Genomic DNA, 20,119 nt, shown 5'->3' on the forward strand with positions numbered 1-20,119 from the left:
TCTACTGGATCTTGATAGGAGAATTCCAAAGCAGTAACAGAACTTAAAAAAAAAAAACCCTCATAACTTTATTTGTTTTGGTAATAAACATTTTTATTCAAAGTTTAGAGTTCTGTGATGAATAAAACTATAGGTGGTCGCCTTATTTCTGTCCCAAGTTTGGGGAAAATTAGCTGGGGTTTCTAATATATTTGTTACAAATTAGAAGCTTTAGCACCAGTTTTGGGCATTAAGCATTTATTAAAATATATGAAGTATTAGTTCAAAGAGAACGCCTGGCTCAGAAAGTTAAGAAGCCTATCTAACCTGGAGCTTCAGCTTGGCCTGCTTCTTCCTCCAAGTCCTCCACCACAAGCCTGTCAGAGAGTGAGACTGAGAGTGGAAGCTTTCTCTGCATCAGGAGGAGAGGTGGTCCTTACATACTGCTTCAAGCTAATTGGCTAGTATCACCAAAATCCATTGGCTTACTGGACTTGAGGGTGGTATTGTGTTGAGGTCAGAGTTCACACCTTCTGAGAACACATCCTCTTGAGGGCCAGGCAGATGTAGTTTTAATTGAATTAACTTTAAGTAAGTTAATAAGCAAAGTCAGTCAATCCAATCAATCTTATTCCAATCAATCCCCTTGAGCCAGGGTCTTTGGGTGTTCTAAATCTTATTATTTTCTCACAGTTCCAAATTCTATCCTTCCTTCCCTCCATCTTTTCCCTCCCTGAGGTGTTCTACATGCCTTATAGATATAGGCTATACATGGACAATTATGTAAAATATTATTACAGAAGTCATTTTGTATAAGAAAACTTGAATAAAAGAAAAAATGAAAGTGAAAATAGCATGCTTCCTTCTGCATTCAATAAATATCAGTTCTTTCTTTGGAGGTGGATGGTATGCTTCATCATTAGTCCTTTCAGATTGTTTTGGATCATTGTATTGCTGAGAATAGCTATGTCATTCACAGTTCTGCATCAAGCAATATTGCTCTCATTTTGCACAACATTCTCCTGGTCCTGCTCACTTCACTATACATCACTTCATATAAGTCTTTCCAGGCCTTTCTGAAATCATCATGCTCGCCATTTCGTATAGAAAAACAGTATTCCATCAGAATTATGTACCACAGTTTGTTTAGCCATTCCCCAATTGATGGGCATTCCTTTGATTTCCAATTCTTAGTCACCACAAAAAGATCTGCTATAAATATTTTTGTATAAATAGGTCTTTTTCTCTTTCAGGGGGATGTCTAGTAACAGAACTTCTTTCTCTGGATTTTCACAGAAAGAGGCCCTATCCCTTTATTTTTTTATCAATTTAGACATTTTTCATGATAAATGATTGACAATTATCTTTATTCTTGAAGACCTGAGTTGTACAACTGATTCAGGAGAGCTGAGTATTCATTGAGGATCAATAGAAGCTAGAGCAGAAAGTATAGGATGTTTTTCACTAATTTCCTTAAACTTCAAATATGTTTTGAATGGTAGATAATGCTGATTTCAAAAAGCTCTTGATTATTTCAATGTATTTATTTTGGCTTAAAACCTCATTTCTGGCATTTCTTTGCTTGTTTTCATAGAAAGCTTCTTCTTCTGCAAGATGCCTAAATGTATTTTCTTTTATTTTCTTTTTCTCCAGTTCATCTTGTAAGTCTCTGATTTTCTCTTCATATTCCTGTATTGTTTTCTGTCTCAGTCTTTCTAGTTCTTGCTTGCAGGCTCTTTGATGTGCTTCAGTTTCTTCCTGAATTATCTTTTCAGTCAGTTGATACATCTTGTTTGTGTAGCAAAAGCCTCCATTCTTCTGTACTACTTGCTCAACCAAGCTCAGGAGCTCTGTTACCTGGGCCTCCTGTTCACTTCCAGTTGCCCGGTTGTTGAATGCACAGTATCTTCCATCAAACTGACCTATCAGATCTTTCAAACCTTTATCTGTAGTTTCACATAAGTAGTGATTCAAATCAATACCTTCCAAATCATCCTTCCGTGTGAATAAAAGGACCAGATATTCCTTGGCTTTGGAACCAAAAATTCCCAGGATCTTCTTTACTGCATCTTGTTCCTCCTTGGTGTAACGACTAAGTGGGACCACCAGGATGATGGCATGAGGCCCAGGGGAAGACATAATGAGGCAGCGCATAATCTCCCTGGAAGTGTCCATGTCAGACACATCAGTGTCAAAAATCCCAGGAGTATCCACAACTACAATTTCTTTCTCATTCCACAATCTGCTTCTTTTCATACAGTTCTTGGTCACTGACTTTGGTGCTAGTCTTGAGTCAAATACTCTTTCCCCAAGGATGCTGTTTCCTGTTGCACTTTTCCCAGCTCCTGTTTTACCCACCAGGACAAGTCTCAGCTGATTTTTGTTGGGCTCTTGGTTTCCATCACCTGAGATATGGATAATGAGAGTGACAGGGTTAAGCTCTACATTCAACTGCTATCCTTTCAGTCCCCTTTCCAGCCCAATCTAGCCATTTTTTCTGCTCTTGGCTGCTGCCTTACAGTCACATGCACTTTGTGATTTGGTCCTTCTCAAATAAGAAGCTTGCTAAAACTGTGACTCAAAAATAGATTCACCTTACAGTTTTCTGGTGACGCATAATATTGAATTGTTTGTTGAGCTATTCATCTTGCATACTTCAAATGTTTCCCTTTAATTACTTAACTCACATGGTTATTATGAGGAACAAATGAGGTAATATATATAAATCATGCTACTAGACATAGTCTACAAATTTTAGCTGGGAAAAAGAAAGGGAGAGGTGGAATGGGATAAATTATTATAACAGAAGCAAGAAAAAGCTTATACAGTGGGGGGGGGGAGCTAGGTAGCACAGTGGACAAAGAACTGGGCCTGGATTCAGGAGGACCTGAGTTCAAATCCAGCCTCAGATACTTGACACTTACTAGCTGTGTGACCTTGGACAAGTCACTTACCCCTCATTGCCCTGCAAAAAACAAAAAAATAAATCTATCTTACCCAGCAGGAAACTAGGATGGGAAGGGAATAAGAGGAAGGGGGTGAAGGTGGTAGAAGTCAGGGCAGATTTTGGGAGGGGGAAGTCAGAAGCAAAACACTTCCTTTTTCAAAGCTACCAAGTATATCAATTTATTCAGCAATGCCTTCCAGTTTCTTTACAAATCAGTACCAGGCCTTCCACAGCTTTGGCATGGGACTCTGGATATAGGTGAAGACAGACTTTTGTGAATGAAAACCAATTATCAAATCAGACCAGTTAATTAAGAGAAATCAATTAGCAGGATACAAAATTAAGTAATCTGATTTTTTTTTTTTAGTGAGGCAATTGGGGTTAAGTAACTTGCCCAGGGTCACACAGCTAGTAAGTGTTAAGTGTCTGAGGCCAGATTTGAACTCAGGTACTCCTGACTCCAGGGCCGGTGCTCTATCCACTGCACCACCTAGCTGCCCCAGTAATCTGATTTTTAAAAAATAAAAGTATTTTATTATTTTCCAGTTCATGTTAGAATAGTTTTCAGGATTTTTAGTTCCAAATTTTTCTCCCACCCTCCCTTTCCTCCCTCCTCCCCAAGAAGGAAAACAATCTGATATAGGTTATATATGGACAATCACATTAAACATATTTCTGCATTGGTCATATTGTGAAAGAAGAATCAGAGCATAAGGGAAAAACCTCAAAACAGAAGGAAAAAAACAATGGCCACAAAGCAGAAATAGTATGGTTCAATCTGCATTCATAATGCACAATTCTTTTTTCTGATGTGGAGAACATTTTCTATCATGAGTTCTTTGAAATTGTTTTGGTTCATTGTACTGCTGAGAAGAGCCAAGTCTATCAGTTGTTCATCACACAGTGTTGCTGTTGCTGTGTACCATGTTCTCCTGGTTCTGCTCCTCTCAGTCAGCATCAGTTCATATAAGTACTTCCAGGTTTCTCTGAACTCCTCCTGTTCATCATTTCTTATAGCACAATAGTATTCCATTCCATTCATATACCACAATTTGTTTAGCCATTCCCCAATTGATAGGCATTCCTTCAATTTCCAATTCTTTGCCACTGCAATGAGAGCTGCTATAAATATTTTTGTACATGTGGGCCCTTTTCCCCCTTCTATGATTTCTTTGGGATACAGACCTAGCAGTGGTAGTACTGGGTAAAAGGGTATGAACAGTCCCATAGCCCTTTGGGCATAATTCCAAATTGCTCTCCAGAATGGCTGGATCAGTTCACAGCTCCACCAATAATGCATAAGTGTTCATATTTTTCCACAGCTTCTCCAACATTTATTATTTTCTTTTTTTGTCACATTAGCCAATCTGATAGGTGTGAGGTGGTACCGCAGAATTGTTTTAATTTGTATTTCTCTAATCAATAGTGATTTAGAGCATTTTTTCATATGGTGTTAGATAGCTTTCATTTCTTCATCAGAAAACTGCCAGTTCATATTCTTTGACCATTTTTCAATTGGAGAATAGAAGCACAACACTTTTGAGGAGGGACAAGGTGAAAGGAGAGGATAGAAAGATCAGGGGTGGGGTGGGGGAAGGAATAGGATGGAGGGAAATATAATTAGCAATAGTAACTATGAAACAAATTAAGCAAGTTTCTCTGATAAAGGGCTCCTCAAATATATGGGGAACTGAGTCCAATTTACAAATATAAGAGCCATTCCCCAAATGATAAATGATCAAAATACATGAACAGTTTTCAGATGAAGTAATCAAAGCTACATATAGCCATATTTTTAAAACGCTCTAACTCACTATTAGTAGGAGAGATTCAAAGCAAAACAATTCTGGGATACTGCCTCATACCTCTAAGATTGGCTAATAGGATAGATAGAAGAGGAAAATGACAAATATTGGAGGGGATAAGGAGAAAATGAGACATTAACTCACTGTTGGTGGAGTTGTAAACTGATTCAAATATACTGTAGAATAATTTGGAAATATGTCCAAAGGGCTATAAGACGATGTATACTCTTTGACCTAGCAATGCCACTACTAGGTTTGCATCAAAAAAAGAGATTAAAAAAAAACAAAAAGGAAAAGGATCTATAGGTACAAAATATTTGTAGCAGCTCTTTTCTAGTGGTAAAGAATTGGAAATTTAGGGGGTTCCCCTCAATTGGAGAATGACTTAACAAATTTTGGCATGTTATTATGATGGAATACTATTGTGGTATAAGAAATGATGAGCAGGCTGCTCTGAGAAAAACCTGGAAAGGCTTTCATGAGTTGATGCAAAATGAAATGTACTGTGTAACAGCAATTTGGTAAGATGATTAGCTGTGAATTACAGCTATTCTCAGCAATGTTCAAGAGAACTCTGAAGGACTTATGATGAAACATGTTATCCATGCTGTGGTAAAAAAAATTAGACTCTCCATAGGCAGCTTTTGAAGGACCTCCCCTTTTGGGGAAGGAAAGATTGAATTCTCCCTGAAGGGAGGTGGAGGGTAGGCTGCTTCCAAAATTCTAGGCATCTTCCGGGACTGTTTTTTTTTTTGGTGCTTGGCCCTTGTGGTGGTGGTGCATGGTTAGTGTTCTGGAGCTGCGAGCAACAGTAAACTTTCAGGTTGGTGAGCTAATTATGGAAAACCCTAAATTCCTTTGAACTAGCTTAATTGGAAACCGTCTGAGGATCACATAAGTTAGTTTAGAGTTAAGAGCATTTTTTTGTATTTTTATTTTCCTATTTCCTTATCTTTGATTTTTTTTATTAGTTTCACTTTTGTTGTTTAATTAATTCCCAAGTAATAAAATCTAATCCTTTTGTGAACTAAAGCTTAGAGGCTCCTTTCTTATTGGCCTGGGAGAAATATCTAAAAAGGGCAGTTCAGAGGGGAGGGTGAACCTAAAAGGTCCCTCATATTTCTGGGACCCCAATATTAAGGGGAGTCACCCAAATAATGCTCCACACATCAAATTTTGGCCCTCATAATCCCAAGAAAAAGAATTGATACTGTCTGACTACAGATTGAAGCACCTTTTTTAAACTTTGATTTCTTTGTCTGAAAACTGCCTATTCATATCCTTTGACCATTTATCAATTGGAGAATGAGTTATTTTTGATAAATTTGATTCAGTTTTCTATATATTTGAGAAATGAAGCCTTTATCAGAGATAACTTGTTGCAAATCATTTTTCCCAGTTTTCTGCTTTCCATATAATTTTGGTTGCATTAGGTTTTGTTTGTGCAAAAGCTTTTTAATTTTATATTATCAAAATTATCTATTTTATATTTTGTATCACTCTCTATATCTTCTTTGGTCCTAAATTCTTCCCCATCCAAAAATCTGATAGACAAACTATTCTATGTTCCCTTAATTTGCTTATGGTAACACCCTGTATGCATAAGTTGTGTACCCATTTTGACCTTATTTTAGTATACAGTGTGAGATCTTGGTCTACACCTAGTTTCTACCATACTGTTTTCCAGTTTTCCCAGCAGTTTTTGTCAAATAATGAGTTTTTGTTCCAAAACCTTGTATCTTTGGGTTTATCATATACTGGATTACTATAGTTATTTACTATAGTGCAATTTGTACATATTCTATTTCACTGATCCACCACTCTATTTCTTAGCCTGTACCAGATTGGTTTGATAATTACCATTTTATAATGCAGTTTGATATCTGGTACAGCTAGACCACCTTTTTTTTTTTTGTGAGGCAATTGGGGTTAAGTGACTTGCCCAGGGTCACACAGCTAGTAATTGTTAAGTGTCTGAGGCCAGATTTGAACTCAGGTCCTCCTGAATCCAGGGCCAGTGCTCTATCCACTGTGCCACCTAGCTGCCCCTGTGTTCTTTGATTTTTAAGATTTCCAATTTGGTGTTTAGTTGGAGATTTTTAATTTGTTCATTTTCTAGTTTTTTAGTGGCATGCCCATTTCACTGTTTCATCTATTTTACTGATGTAAGCAATTAGAGATATAAATTTCCCCCTATACCATAAATTTTGATATGTTGTTTCATTGTGGTTATTTTTGTTAATTAAATCATCGATTGCTTCCATGATTTATTCTTTGAACCACTTTTTTTTTTAGGATTTGATAATTTAATTTCCAAATAATTTTAAGTTCTCTTTCCATTGGCCATTTTTGAATGTACCTTTTATTGCATTATAGTCTGAAAAGTATGAGTTTACTATTTCTGCTTTTCTAAATTTGATTGTGAAGTTTTTTGTTTGTTTTGGTTTGTTTTGTTTTTGTGGGACAATGGGGATTAAGTGACTTGCCCAGGGTCACACAGCTAGTAAGTGTCAAGTGTCTGAGGCCAGACTTGAACTCAGGTTCTTCTGAATCCAGGCCCAGTGCTCTATCCACTGTGCCACCTAGCTGCCCCCCAGTTGTGAAGTTTTTATGTCTGAATACATGGTCAGTTTTTGTGTAGGTGCCATGTATTGCTGAGGAAAAATATATATTGCTTTCTATTCCCATTCAATTTTATACAGAGATCTATCATATTCAACTTTTCCAGAATTTTATTCACTTCCTTAACTTCTTTCTTTTTATTTTGTTGTTTGATTTATCCAGTTTTGTGAGGGGAAGGTTAAAGTCCTCCACTAGTATTGTTTTATTATTTCTTTCTTCCTGTCACTCATTCAACTTTTCCTTCAAAAATTTAGATTCTGTACCATTTGGTACCTTTCAGCAAGGTATAGTTTCTTTCTCTGTCTCTTCTAATTATATCTATTTTTGCTTTAGCTTTGTCTGAAATCATGATTACCAACCCTACTTTCTTTGCTTCATCTGAAGCATGATATATTCTCTTCCAACTCCTTACATGTATCCTGTGTATATCTCTCTGCTTCAAATGTGTTTCTTTTAAACAACATATTGTAGGATTTGGGTTTTTAATCCACTTCCATTTAATGGGTGAGTTCATCTCATTCACATTTATAATTATGATAACTAAGCATGTATTTCCCCCATGCTATTTTTTACTTGTTTATTCCCCTCCTTGCCCTCTAACCTTTACCTCCTCAAAAGTATTTTGCTTCTGATCACCACCTTCACCAGTATGCCCTCCCTTTTATCAGTATCCCTTCCTCCTTATAAATTAGATAGATTTCTATATCCAGCTGAGTGTGTGTGTTATTCCCTCTGAGCCAATTTCAATGAGAGTAAAGTTTAAGCTTTGCTTTGGATTCTTTCAATTTCTATTTTGCTTTCTGGTTCTAATACAGGATGAACCAAAAGTGATAAGGGTCTTTCAACATTGAATATTATTATAATATAATAATAATTCTTATAATATAATAATAATTATTATACTATTATAATTATTGTAATATTATTATTTGGTTTTAATTTACAATACCATATGTCATAAGCAGTATATATAAGGAGTGAATTTATATTATATGTGAAAAAAGAAGTCTTATCAATGGCAAAAATAAAGAAAAAATAATTTTCAAAAAGTTGTCAAAACATCATGACTTTTGGGGACACCCTATACATCAGGGCAGTTTTATTTGATAATTTATTGAAAGATATTGTTCAAGCACTTTTCTTTTATCATGGCTTTCAGATAGTCCAATAATAATTCCCCCCTCCCCCCCACCCCCCACAGGGCAGTGAGGGTTAATTGACTTGCCCAGGGTTACACAATTAGTAAGTGTCAATTGTCTGAGGCCAGATTTGAACTCAGGTCCTGCTAAATCCGGGGTTGGTACTTTATCCACTGCACCACCTAGCTGCCCCCGAATAATTCTTTTATTATCTCTCCTCCATCTATTTTCTAGATTAATTGTTTTTCTAATGAGAAATGCCAAATATTCTTTTATATATTTTTTACTTTTTAAAAATTTTGTTTTATCATATCTTGATGTCTCACAGTCATTAATTTCTACTTCATAAATTCTAATTTTTAAGGAATTATTTTTTTCAATGCGCTTTTGTACTTCCTTTTCCATTTGACTACTTCTGTTTTTCAGGGAGTTATTTTCCTTGGTAAATTTTTGTCTATCTTATCCCATGCTGTTGACTATTTTCATGATTCTATTGCATTATTTTCACTTCTTTTCCCAATTTTTCTTCTACTTTCCTAATTTTTTTTCTAAAATCTTTTTTAAACTCTTCCAAGAATTTTTTTGGGCCTGAGGCCAAATGACATTTTTCTTTGAAGCTCTGCTGTAACCCCCCTGCTGTGAGGCTGACTGCTGCTGCTATTGATGCTGTTTTTTCTCTTGGCGCTCATTCCCTTTATACCCCAGTAAGCTAGACCTTTCCTACTGGACTGGTGAGCTACTTCCCTGCTCTTGGAATAATTCTGAGGCAGTTTTCTAGTTGTTTGGAGGGGAAATTTGGTAGGGCCTCAAAGCATTCCTTCCTCACTCTGCTATCTTGGCACCGGAACTCAAATTATTTTTTAAAATATTGTCTTTGCCTACACATGAGCAATCAACATTTCTCCAATTGTTTAGATCTGTCTTATTTGTGTGAAAAGTGTTTTATAATTGTGTTCATATAGTTCCTGGGATTGTCTTGGCAGGTTCTCCAGTATGTCATATTGTCTGTAGTTATATTGTTGATAATATATAGAAATGCTGATGATTTATGTGAGTTTATTTTATATCCTGCAACTTTGATGAAGTTGTTATTTCATATAATTTGTAGTTGATTTCTCTAGGATTCTCTAAGTATACCGTTATGTCATATGCAAAGAGTGATAGTTTTGATTCTGCATTGCCTATTCTAATTCCTTTAATTTCTTTTCCTTCTCTTATTGCTACAGCTAACATTTCTAGTACACTATTGAATAATTGTAATGATAATGATCATTCTCATTTAACCCCTGATTTTATTAGGAAGGTTTCTAGCTTATCCCCACAAAAGATGATGCTTGCTAATGGTTTTAGGTAGATACTATTTATCATTTATTCTCATGCTTTCCAGGGTTTTTAATAGGAATGAATGTTGTATTCTGTTAAAACTCTTTTTGCATCTATTAAGAGAATCATAAGATTTCTATTGGTTTTGCTATTCATATGGTCATTTATGCTGATAGTTTTCCTAATACTGAACCAGACTTGTATTCCTCATATAAATCCCTACTGCTCATTGTATATTAAATTTATTATCTATTTCTATAATCTCCTTGCTACCATAATTCTTGGTTTCTTGTCATTTGCTTTGACAAAATTATATTCCATGGCCCTTTATTGAATATAATTTTATTGCATTATAATCTGAAAATGATGTAATTAATATTTCTCTTTTTCTGCATTTGGTTGTGAGATTTTTATGACCTAATACATTGTCAATTTTTGCATAGGTTTCATGTACTGCTGAAAAAATAATATTCTTTTCTATTCCAATTCAATTTTTTCCACAAGTCTATCAAATCTAACTGTTCTAAAATTATATTCATCTCCTTAACATCTTTCTTGTTTATTTTTTTGGTTAGATTTATTTAGTTCAGGAAGGGAAAAGTTGAGTTCCCCTACAAATATAGTTTGTTGGGTTTTTGTTTTGTTTTGTTTTGTCTCGTTTTGTTTTGGTGAGGCAATTAGGGTTAAGTGACTTGTCCAGGGTCATACAGCTAGTACATGTTAAGTGTCTGAGGTCGGATTTGAATTCAGGTCCTCCTGAATCCAGGGCCAGTGCTCTATCCACTGCGCCACCTAGCTGCCCCTACAAATATAGTTTTACCGTCACTTTCCTCCTCCAACTCATTAATTTTTTCCTTTAAGAATTTGGATGCTATATAATTTGGTGCATATTGTTTTATGTTGATATTACTTTATTGTTTATGTTAACTTTTAGCAAAATGTAATTTCCTGAAATAGCTTTTAATTATACCTACTTTGGCTTTTGCTTTGTCTGAGATCATGATTGCTATCTTGTCAACGACCTATTGTCAGATTCTGGTTTTTAATCCGCTCTGCTATTCACTTGTGTTTCATGGGTAACTTCATCCTATTCACATATATAATTATGATTACTAACTGCATTTCCTTCCATCCTATTTTCCATCTGTTTACCTGTTTCTCTCTCTTATTTTACCCTGTCCCTCCTCAAAAGTCTGTTTTACTTCTCCCAATTCACTGTCCCTTTTATCACCTTCTCCATTCTTTTCCCTCATCCTTTCTAGTTTTCTCTAGGGCAACATAGATTCCTATGCCCAACTAAGTGCATGCTCTTCCCTCTTTGAGCCAATTCTGATCAGATTTGAGGTTTAGCCATTACCCCTCCCCTGCCATCATCTTTACCTCCATTGTAAAGGCTATCACTTCATTTTAAGCCTCTTTTATGTGAAGGAATTTACCCCTAAGAAAAAATCCCCAGGGCCAGATAGATTCACAAGTGAATTTTATGAAACATTGAAAGAATAATTAATCCAAAATACTATATAAATTATTTGGGGAAAATGGATGAAGAAAGAGTCCTACCAAAATCCTTTTATGACACAAATATGGTGCTGATACCTAAACCAGGAGAGCAAAAATAGAAAAAAACAACTATGGAGCAATTTCCCTAATGAATATTGATGCAAAAATTCTAAATAAAATACTAGCAAGGAGCTTACAGAAATAGATTACAAATATCATACATAATGAGCAGCTGGGATTTATACAAGAAATACAAGGCTGGTTCAATATTAGGAAAACTATTAGCATAATTGACTATATCAATAACAAAATGAACATAAATCATATGATTATCTCAATCAATGTAGAAAAAAGCCTTTGACAAAATACAACACTCATTCCTATTAAAAACAATAGAGAGCATAGGAATACATTGAGATTATATTAAAATAAGTAACATTTATCTCAAAAGTTCAGCAAGCATTATTTTTAATGGATAAGCCAAAGGCCTTCCCAATAAGATCAGGGGTGAATCAAGGATGCCCATTATCAATACTGTTACTCAATATTACTCTAGAAATGGCAATAAGAGAATAAAAAAAATTGAAGGAGTTAGAAGAGGCAATATGGAAATAAAATTGTCATTCTTTGCAGATGATAAGATGGCATACTTAGAGAATCTTAGAGAATCATCTAAAAACTCATAGAAATAATTAACAACTTAAGCAAAATTCCAGGATACAAAATAAATTCACAAAAATCATTAATATTTCTACATATTACCAACAATTCCATTTAAAATAACTTTAGACAATATAAAATACTTGGGAGTCTACCTGCTAAGACAAACCCAGGAACTATATCAACACAATTACAAAACACTTTTCACACAAATAAAGTCAGATCTGAATAATTGGAAAAGTATCAATTGCTCAGGGGTAGGCTGATCAATATAATAAAAATGACTAATCTACTTGCTAATCAAACTAACAAAAATACTTTACAGAGCTAAAAAAAATAGCAAAATCATCTGAAAGAACAAAAGCTCAAGGAAATCAATGAAAAAAATGTGAAGGAAGATGACCTAAATACGGAAATGGAGGGTGTCATTCAAAGCAGTTTCTGTCTCATACCAGATCTCAAACTGTATTATAAAGCAGTAATTAAAAAACAAAAATTGTTACTGGCTAAGAAATACACTGCTAGACCAGTAGAATAGATTAGGTGCACAATACATTGTAGTAAATCACCATAGTACTCTAGTGTTTGATAAACCCAAAGATCCAAGCTTTTGAGAGAAAAACTCATTGACAAAAACTGCTGCGAAAATTAGAAAACTATATAGCAGAAACCTGGTATAGAACAACATCTCACACTGCATATCAAGATAAGGTCAAAATAGGTACATGAATTATACTTAAAGGGTAATACCATAAGCACATTTAGGAGACAATGGTATAGTTTACCTGTCAGATCTATGGATAGGGGAAAATTTTAAGATCAAATAAAACATAGAAGGCATTATAAAATATAAAATAGATAATTTTGATTACTTAAATTTTAAAAGTTTTTGTAAAAACAAGTCTAATGGAACAAAAATTAGAAGGAAAGCAGAAAACTGGAAGAAAAAAATTTATAACAAAGGTCTCTGATATAGGTCTTATATCTCAAATACATAGAGAATTGATTTAACTTTATAATACAAGTCATTCCCCAATTGATAAATGGTCAAAGATTATGAACAGGCAGTTTTCAGACAAAAATCAAAGCTATCTATAGTTAAATGAAAAAATTGCTCTCAATCACTATAGATTAGAGAAATGTGCATTAAAACAACTCTGAGGTACCACCACACACATGTCAGATTGGCTAATATTATGAAAAAGAAAAATGAAAAAATGTTGGAGGGGCTGTGGGAAAACTGGGACACTAATGCATTGTTGGTAGAGTTGTGAACTGATCCCTTCTGGAGAGCAATTTGGAACTATGCCCAATGGCCTATAAAACCATGCATAGCCTTTGATCCAGCAATACCACTGCTAGGTCTGTATCCCAAAGACATTTTAAAAGCGGGGCGGGGGGGGGGAGAACCTATATATACAAAAATATTTATAACAGCTCTTTTTTGCAGTGGCAAAATATTGGAAATTGAAGGGATGCCCATCAATTGGGGAAAGGCTAAACAAATTTTGGTATATAATTATAATGGAATATTATTGTCCTATAAGAAATCACAAGGAGGATAATTTCAGGAAAAAGTGGAAAGAATTACATGAACTAATATAAAATGAAATTAATAGAACCAAAACATTGTACACAGTAACAACAATATTGTATGATGAAGAACTGTGAATGACAGCTATTCTCAGCAATAAAATTATAACTTGGGGCAGCCAGGTGGTACAGTGAAGAGGGTACCAGCCCTAGATTCAGGAGGACCTGAGTTCAAATCTGGCCTCAGACACTTAACACTTACTAGTTGTGTGACCCTGGGCAAGTCACTTAACACTCGTTGCCCCACACCCCCCAAAAAAACTAACATGAAAATTTTTTACAGGATTGCACATGTATAACCTCTAACAGATTGCTTACTGTCTCAAGGAAAGAGGCATAGAACTTGTAACCAAAAATTTAAAAACCACACCAATGAATGATAAAAATTGTTTTTACATGTAATTGGGGAAAATGTAAAATATTATTTAAAAAATTATAGTGAGGAATGAAGAGTTGTCTGAAGTTAAGAAGGGGTCCAAGAGTTTGCACATAGTATTTTGTTATTAGAATTTGAAATTCTCTTTTCTACATTTTTTTACCCTTGGGTACAGATACAAGTCCTTTTTTTTCCTTCTAGTGCAAAAACAGTTCATGTTGTGACAGCACAGAGAGCAATCAGATTCAGTGGACAGGACTGCTGATTCCTTTTCTTTCCTCCTCCAACCTCTACTGCCCCATAGCCTAACATTTTATATATCTCCCAAAGTCCTTATTTTCTCATAAGGGTGGTGGAGAAATTTGAGATTTGAGGCATGGACATAGGTATATTCAGACCACTGCAGGAAAGAAGTGTACTCCTTGATGCCAGCATCTAGGGGAAAGACCTGCCTGCCCCAGAGAAAGGAGGAAAGATGCCAAGCTAAGAAAAGGCAAGAGAAACAGAGGATGCCATTCAGAGCAGCTTTTGTCTCATTAGGAAGGGATCAAACTTTCAGTTCACAAAAGAAAATAGGAACCCTTTCCCCTTCAATCACCTTCCATTCCAATGCTGTCCTGAGAAGTCCTGGGCTGCTGCTCACCATTACTTGTCCCGTGCATCATCTTGTCAAGAATCCCTCCAAAATATCCTGCTTTCTTTTTTGTGCAATTTCTGTAGATAAAGAATGACAATGGAAGTCATTGCTAATTGTGGGGAAATGAAACTCTTACCCAGAGTCCCAGTCTTGCCTTTATAAAGTTGCTATCTATACAGAGGCTAAAATTCTAGCTAGACTGTCTAAAAATCTAATGAGTGGTTGCCATAAATTATAAGCTTTAGCAAGAGTTTAGACTTTTAAGTATTTGTTAAGAAGCATAAGAATTTGGTGAGGAGAAAGAGGCCACGATTCCTTCATCTATCTATCTCAGGGAGCCAGCATCTCAGCTCCACTCAGAACGAGGTTCCAGGCAAAAGAGAGCCTGTTCACCCCTTCCTCCTCCCAGAAGCCTTCTCTCCAACAGGAAACAGGGCTGTCCACACACACACAGCTCCAAGCTAATTGGCTGGTAGCTCTGATTGACAAGTCCCTCAGGGGGTTCTAAAGATGTAACTTCCAGATGCTAACGTCACATGGTCTCTAAATCACATGCTTTCTCCTCATGGCAGAGCTTCCCTACAGTATCTCTCCAGTAGGGGTGCCATTTCAATTCTCACACCTTCAATTGGCTTTATGACCCTGGCCAAACCATTTCCCTTTCCTTGGCCTATTTCCCCATCCATAAAATGGGAAGTTTAGATTAGATGAAGTATAGAGTTCCTTTTGGCCACTATTATGTTATCTGGTTCTAAGATTCCATAAATAACCAGAAGGAGAACTCTTTCTCTAGGGATGTAGTTATAGGCATCTTTGGATGATTTGTGGGAACAGGCAGGGGAAAGGGGAGATAGAACCAGAGAATTCTCAAATCACTGAAGCTCAAAGGTAGCCTTCAAACTTTATTGGAATCAGTAGTTTTCTTTTTCATAGCAAGGTACTTCAGTGTTTAGAATGTAGGGCTAATGAAGCCAAAGTCAGGGGTTCATTCTCGGGGGAGGGGAGTAGAAGGAAAGGAGGAAATAGTTATTTTTGTACCTGTCTGTGGTCACACCTTGAACCACCCTATTGCTATCAAACTCAGATATTATTAGTTGAGTGAGAGCATGGATGTTTCATTGCAAACCCATGCCCACTACTAAAGTCACAACTCATACTGTCTTAGTCTCTAAAAGGCAGTATAAGTTTAAGTGTGTTTTAAACAGGATTCATGACTTTCACTAGGGGGTAGGGAACATTGGGAAAAGAGTCAAACATGTTGGACTAAACCTAATTTCTGCCAGACTGCTTTCCAGTTTTCTCTTGACTTTTAAAAATCAAATAGATTAGCCAAGGGAGATTCAGAATAAATGGAACTCAATATTCCAGTGTTGGATAAATCAGAAAATTTAAATTACATAGGAAAGAATCCTCTAGGGGGCAGCTAAGTGGTGCAGTGGATAAAGCACCAGCCCTGGATTCAGGAGGACCTGAGTTCAAATCCAGCCTCAGACACATGACACTAGCTGTATGATTCTGGGAAAGTCACTTAACCTTCATTGCCCTGCCAAAAAAAAAAAGAATCCTCTATTTGACAAAAACTACAACACAATCTAAATGCATATTTTACTTTCATATTAAAAATAACATAGTAAAAACTCTCTCTACTAATGCAGGTCAACACCAACTCTCCAACTTATAGCCTTAGAAAGTTGCCAGTAGGGGCAGCTAGGTGGCGCAGTGGATAGAGCACCGGCCCTGGAGTCAGGAATACCTGAGTTCAAATCCAGCCTCAGACACTTAACACTTACTAGCTGTGTGACCCTGGGCAAGTCACTTAACCCCAATTGCCTCACTTAAAAAAAAAAAAAAAGAAAGTTGCCAGTAGCATTTGGAGGTTAAGTGACTTATCCAGGTTCACACAGCCAGTATATGTCAGAGATAGGTCTTAAAATCTTCACCCAGGACTCTATCTCTGAGGCCAGCCCTCTATCCACTATTCCACATTGTCTCTCATTTCCTTCTTGGGGTTTACATGCATATATACACAGAAACACACACATGTATAATAGACAATATACACACATGTTTATACACACACAGAGACACACTAGGTTGCCTAATTTATCCTGTCTGGCTCTTTATGACACCATTTGAGTGTTTTGGGGTTTTTTGGCAAAGACACTACAGTCCTTTGCCATTTCCTTCTCCAGCTCATTTTCCAGATGAGGAAATGAGGTTGAGTGAAGTAAGTGACTTGCCTAATGACACACAGCTAGTAAGTCTCTGAGGCCTGATTTGAACTCATAAATATGAGGCTTCCTCACTCAAGGTCTGGTGCTCTACCTACTGTAACACCTAGCTTGCCACATATACACACATATACATATTCATATAAGAATAAATACACATACACATGGATATACACACATAGACAATCTAGTTTTGCATAGATAGTACAAACTTGTAAGATAGGTAAGCCTGATCATAGGATCATAATTCGAGAATTGGAAGGGTACTTGATATCATCTAGCTCTATATCTCCCTTTTATAGGTGAGGAAACTGAGGCCCAGAGAAGTTGTCATTTTCCTGAGCTTATAGAGAATAGCTATATTAGACTTTTTTTTTTTTTTTTGGTGAGGCAATTGGGGTTAAGTGCCTTGCCCAGGGTCACACAGCTAGTAAGTGTTAAGTCTCTGAGGCCGGATTTGAACTCAGGTCCTCCTGACTCCAGGGCCGGTGCTCTATCCACTGCACCACCTAGCTGTCCCTAGACATTTTTTTTAAAATGCTCTTTATTGATATCTCTTATAATTATATCATGATCATATTAAAACTTCAGGAATTTTAGAGTAGGCTTACAATGCCCATATTTTACCACTGGGGTTTTGAAGGCTAAAGTTTTGTCAGTACAGAAATAAATACTAAAAATATTCTTAGAAGCACAAATATCACTTTTCTAATTTATATTTGAGTAACTCAAGGCTGTTAATGTTAGTGTTAATGGGCAAAGGGGTATATCTACTAATAGTTCAGTGGGGGTTAGGGGAGGGGAAGGACCTATTCCTGATGTATTTGGAATCCAAAAGAAGTACCTAACTCTGCTATTTTCATTTTTCCAAATGAGTCAAACAGGGATAATATGATAAAGTGAATAAGTAAGGGGAGTGTTCACTCTGAATAGACACTGTTTGCCCATAATGTGGGCATTTCTCCATTTCTCCATTACTGTACCTAAATAGTAGTTTCTGCCATATGATGGTGCCAGCATTTGTCTTCAGGTCTCTGGATAAAGTCTTGGGGGTGGGGGAGATGGTAAGCATTCTGCTCTGTTTCAATGTGGTTTAAAATCACCTTCTCATTCTCTGAACTGTAACACTTTCAAAAATCATTTTGAAGAACTCTTTGGCTAGAGGCAACAAGGCTGGTTCCAGCTTCTCTCACCCACTTCCCATCAAGGATAGGCCTCACTCACAAATTTGGCAAAGTGTGAAAGGTCAGTCATTCACCTGAGAAGGGACTGTCCTCTAGGAGCAAATTCTGGGGTTCTTGGAGGAAGTGAGGAGTCACCCATCACACATGTACTTCACCCTGAGGGCTGCTAGTTGGTGTAGTGGATAGAGCACTGTCACTGAAGCTGGGAGCACCTGAGTTCAAATCTCACCTCACACACTTACTAGCTGTATGACCCTGGGAATGTCACTTATCCCCAGTTGCCCTAAAACATTTGGGACCATCTCCAGTCATCCTGATGTATATCTTGTCATTGGACCCAGATGGCTCTGGAGAAGAGAGTGAGGCTGGTGACTTTGCACAGTCCTTTCTCACTTAAATCCAATTCAGGGCAAGTCATGACATCACCCAATTGTCACAGTCCTCTTCAAGAAAGAAGGATAAACAACAACAACAACAACAACAAATTCACCCTGATTCAGCAGGAGCCAAAGCTAGGCAAGCAGAGAAACAAAGCAGACTGAGATTGGCAGGTCTGCCCCTTGGACAGAACAAGGAGCCCACCCTCCCACAGATGCCACCAACCCCTCACCTGGCCAATCTGGGCACTGTGGCTTTCTCAAAATGAACACCCTTCTCCTCCTCACAGAGCTGAACTTTAGGGTCAGTGTTGGTGTGCGGTGTACTGGAGCCTGGATATGTGTGAGCAGCAGAAAGCAGATGGAAAATGAAAGTTGTCTGACAAAAGGACCGCCCATTTCTGGGAATTGGGGCAATTAAGAGAAAGAGATCTCTAAGGTCACCTGACTGGATGGGCTCCTCCCTGCTGAACCCTTTTGAGCCAAGAGGATTCCTGAGCCAAAGAACCAGAAGAGATTTTCAGTGGGCACAAGACACTCCTCTGAAGTAACATACAGCCAACTCTTAATTATTAGATCTGTGGATTAACTAGACCTTGGCTTAATCTGTGTGTGTGTGTGTGTGTGTGTGTGTGTGTGTGTGTGTGTGTGTGTGTGTGTGTGTGTGTGTGTCTTATTACCAGCCTCCCTTTGGGCCATTTTCCTGCTTGCTCCCCTGGCCATTATTTTCAAGGTCCTCTTTTCTCTCCCACTGAACACTTTCTAAGTTAGTTTTCCCCTTTCTCTTGCCCTGTAAGACACACTGTCCCTTTAAGGCTCCTTTCACATGGAGTTTTGTGATGAAAAGGAGAGAAAAGGAATTTTTGTGTAAAATTCTAGAAGCAGAAGGTAACTGTTAAGGGAATTAACTGTTAAGGGACTTAAGATAATGCCACCATTAACAGATGATCATTTTGATACCCAAAAGAAATAGGAAAAGAACTTTGTTTTAATTTTTAAAAATTGAAGAATATATATCTAAAGAAAGAACTTTCATATAAGATTTGAATAGTTTCAGATAAAAAATATACTGGGGAATAAATATAAAATACTCAAAATTCTCACTTGAATCCTATCATCCCAACTTGCTATCCTTTACTTGGTGGCTGAAATTCTTAAAAACATTGTTTCTAGGGGCAGCTAGGTGGCACAGTGGATAAAGCACCAGCCCTGGATTCAGGAAGACCTGAATTTAAATCAAGCCTCAGACACTTGACACTTACTAGCTGTGTGACCCTGGGCAAGTCACTTAACCTTCATTGCCCTGCCGGCACCCAAAAATAGTTGGTTCTAATTAGTGACTCCACTTCCTCTCTTCCCACTCCATTCTTTTTTGTTGTTGTTGTTGAGTATTTTATTATTTTCCAGTTATAGATAAGGATAGTCTTCAACATTTGTTTTCATAGGAATTTCAATTCCAAATTTTTCTCCCACCCTTGTTCCCTCCCTCCTACCCAAGACAGAAAGCAATCTAATATAGGTTATATATGTGCAATAACATTAAACATATTTCTGCATTAGTCATATTGTGACAGAAGAGTCAACTCAAGAGAAAAACCTCAAAAAAGAAGAAAAAAAAACAGCTCCAAAGTAAAAACGTATGGTTCAATTTGCATTCATAAACCACAGTTCTTTTTTCTGGATGTTGAGAACATTTTCTGTTATGAAGTTCTTTAAAATTGTTTTGGACCATTGCATTGCTAAAAA

At 36.8% G+C, this 20,119-nt stretch overlaps 1 protein-coding gene across 1 annotated transcript; it reads right to left on the reverse strand.

Moving 5' to 3' along the window:
- Positions 1-1,315: 1,315 nt before the first annotated feature.
- Positions 1,316-18,748, reverse strand: LOC122728046 (GTPase IMAP family member 4-like). The gene is made up of 3 exons (XM_043966121.1): positions 18,607-18,748; positions 14,543-14,658; positions 1,316-2,384 (listed from the first exon to the last, which is right to left on the reverse strand). The coding sequence occupies exons 2-3, from the start codon at positions 14,607-14,609 to the stop codon at positions 1,453-1,455; spliced, it is 999 nt and encodes a 332-aa protein (XP_043822056.1). The 5' UTR covers positions 14,610-14,658; positions 18,607-18,748; the 3' UTR covers positions 1,316-1,452.
- Positions 18,749-20,119: the final 1,371 nt, after the last annotated feature.

The sequence above is a fragment of the Dromiciops gliroides genome, chromosome 5 (assembly GCF_019393635.1).
Source record: "Dromiciops gliroides isolate mDroGli1 chromosome 5, mDroGli1.pri, whole genome shotgun sequence".
NCBI lineage: Eukaryota > Metazoa > Chordata > Mammalia > Microbiotheria > Microbiotheriidae > Dromiciops > Dromiciops gliroides.

Coding starts and splice junctions, on each gene's coding strand:
- LOC122728046 (XM_043966121.1), bottom strand. CDS start 14,609: ATGATGCACGGGACAAGTAATGGTGAGCAGCAGCCCAGGACTTCTCAG. Junction 2,385..14,542: donor GGACAGCATTGGAATGGAAG/GTGATTGAAGGG, acceptor TCCATATCTCAG/GTGATGGAAACCAAGAGCCC.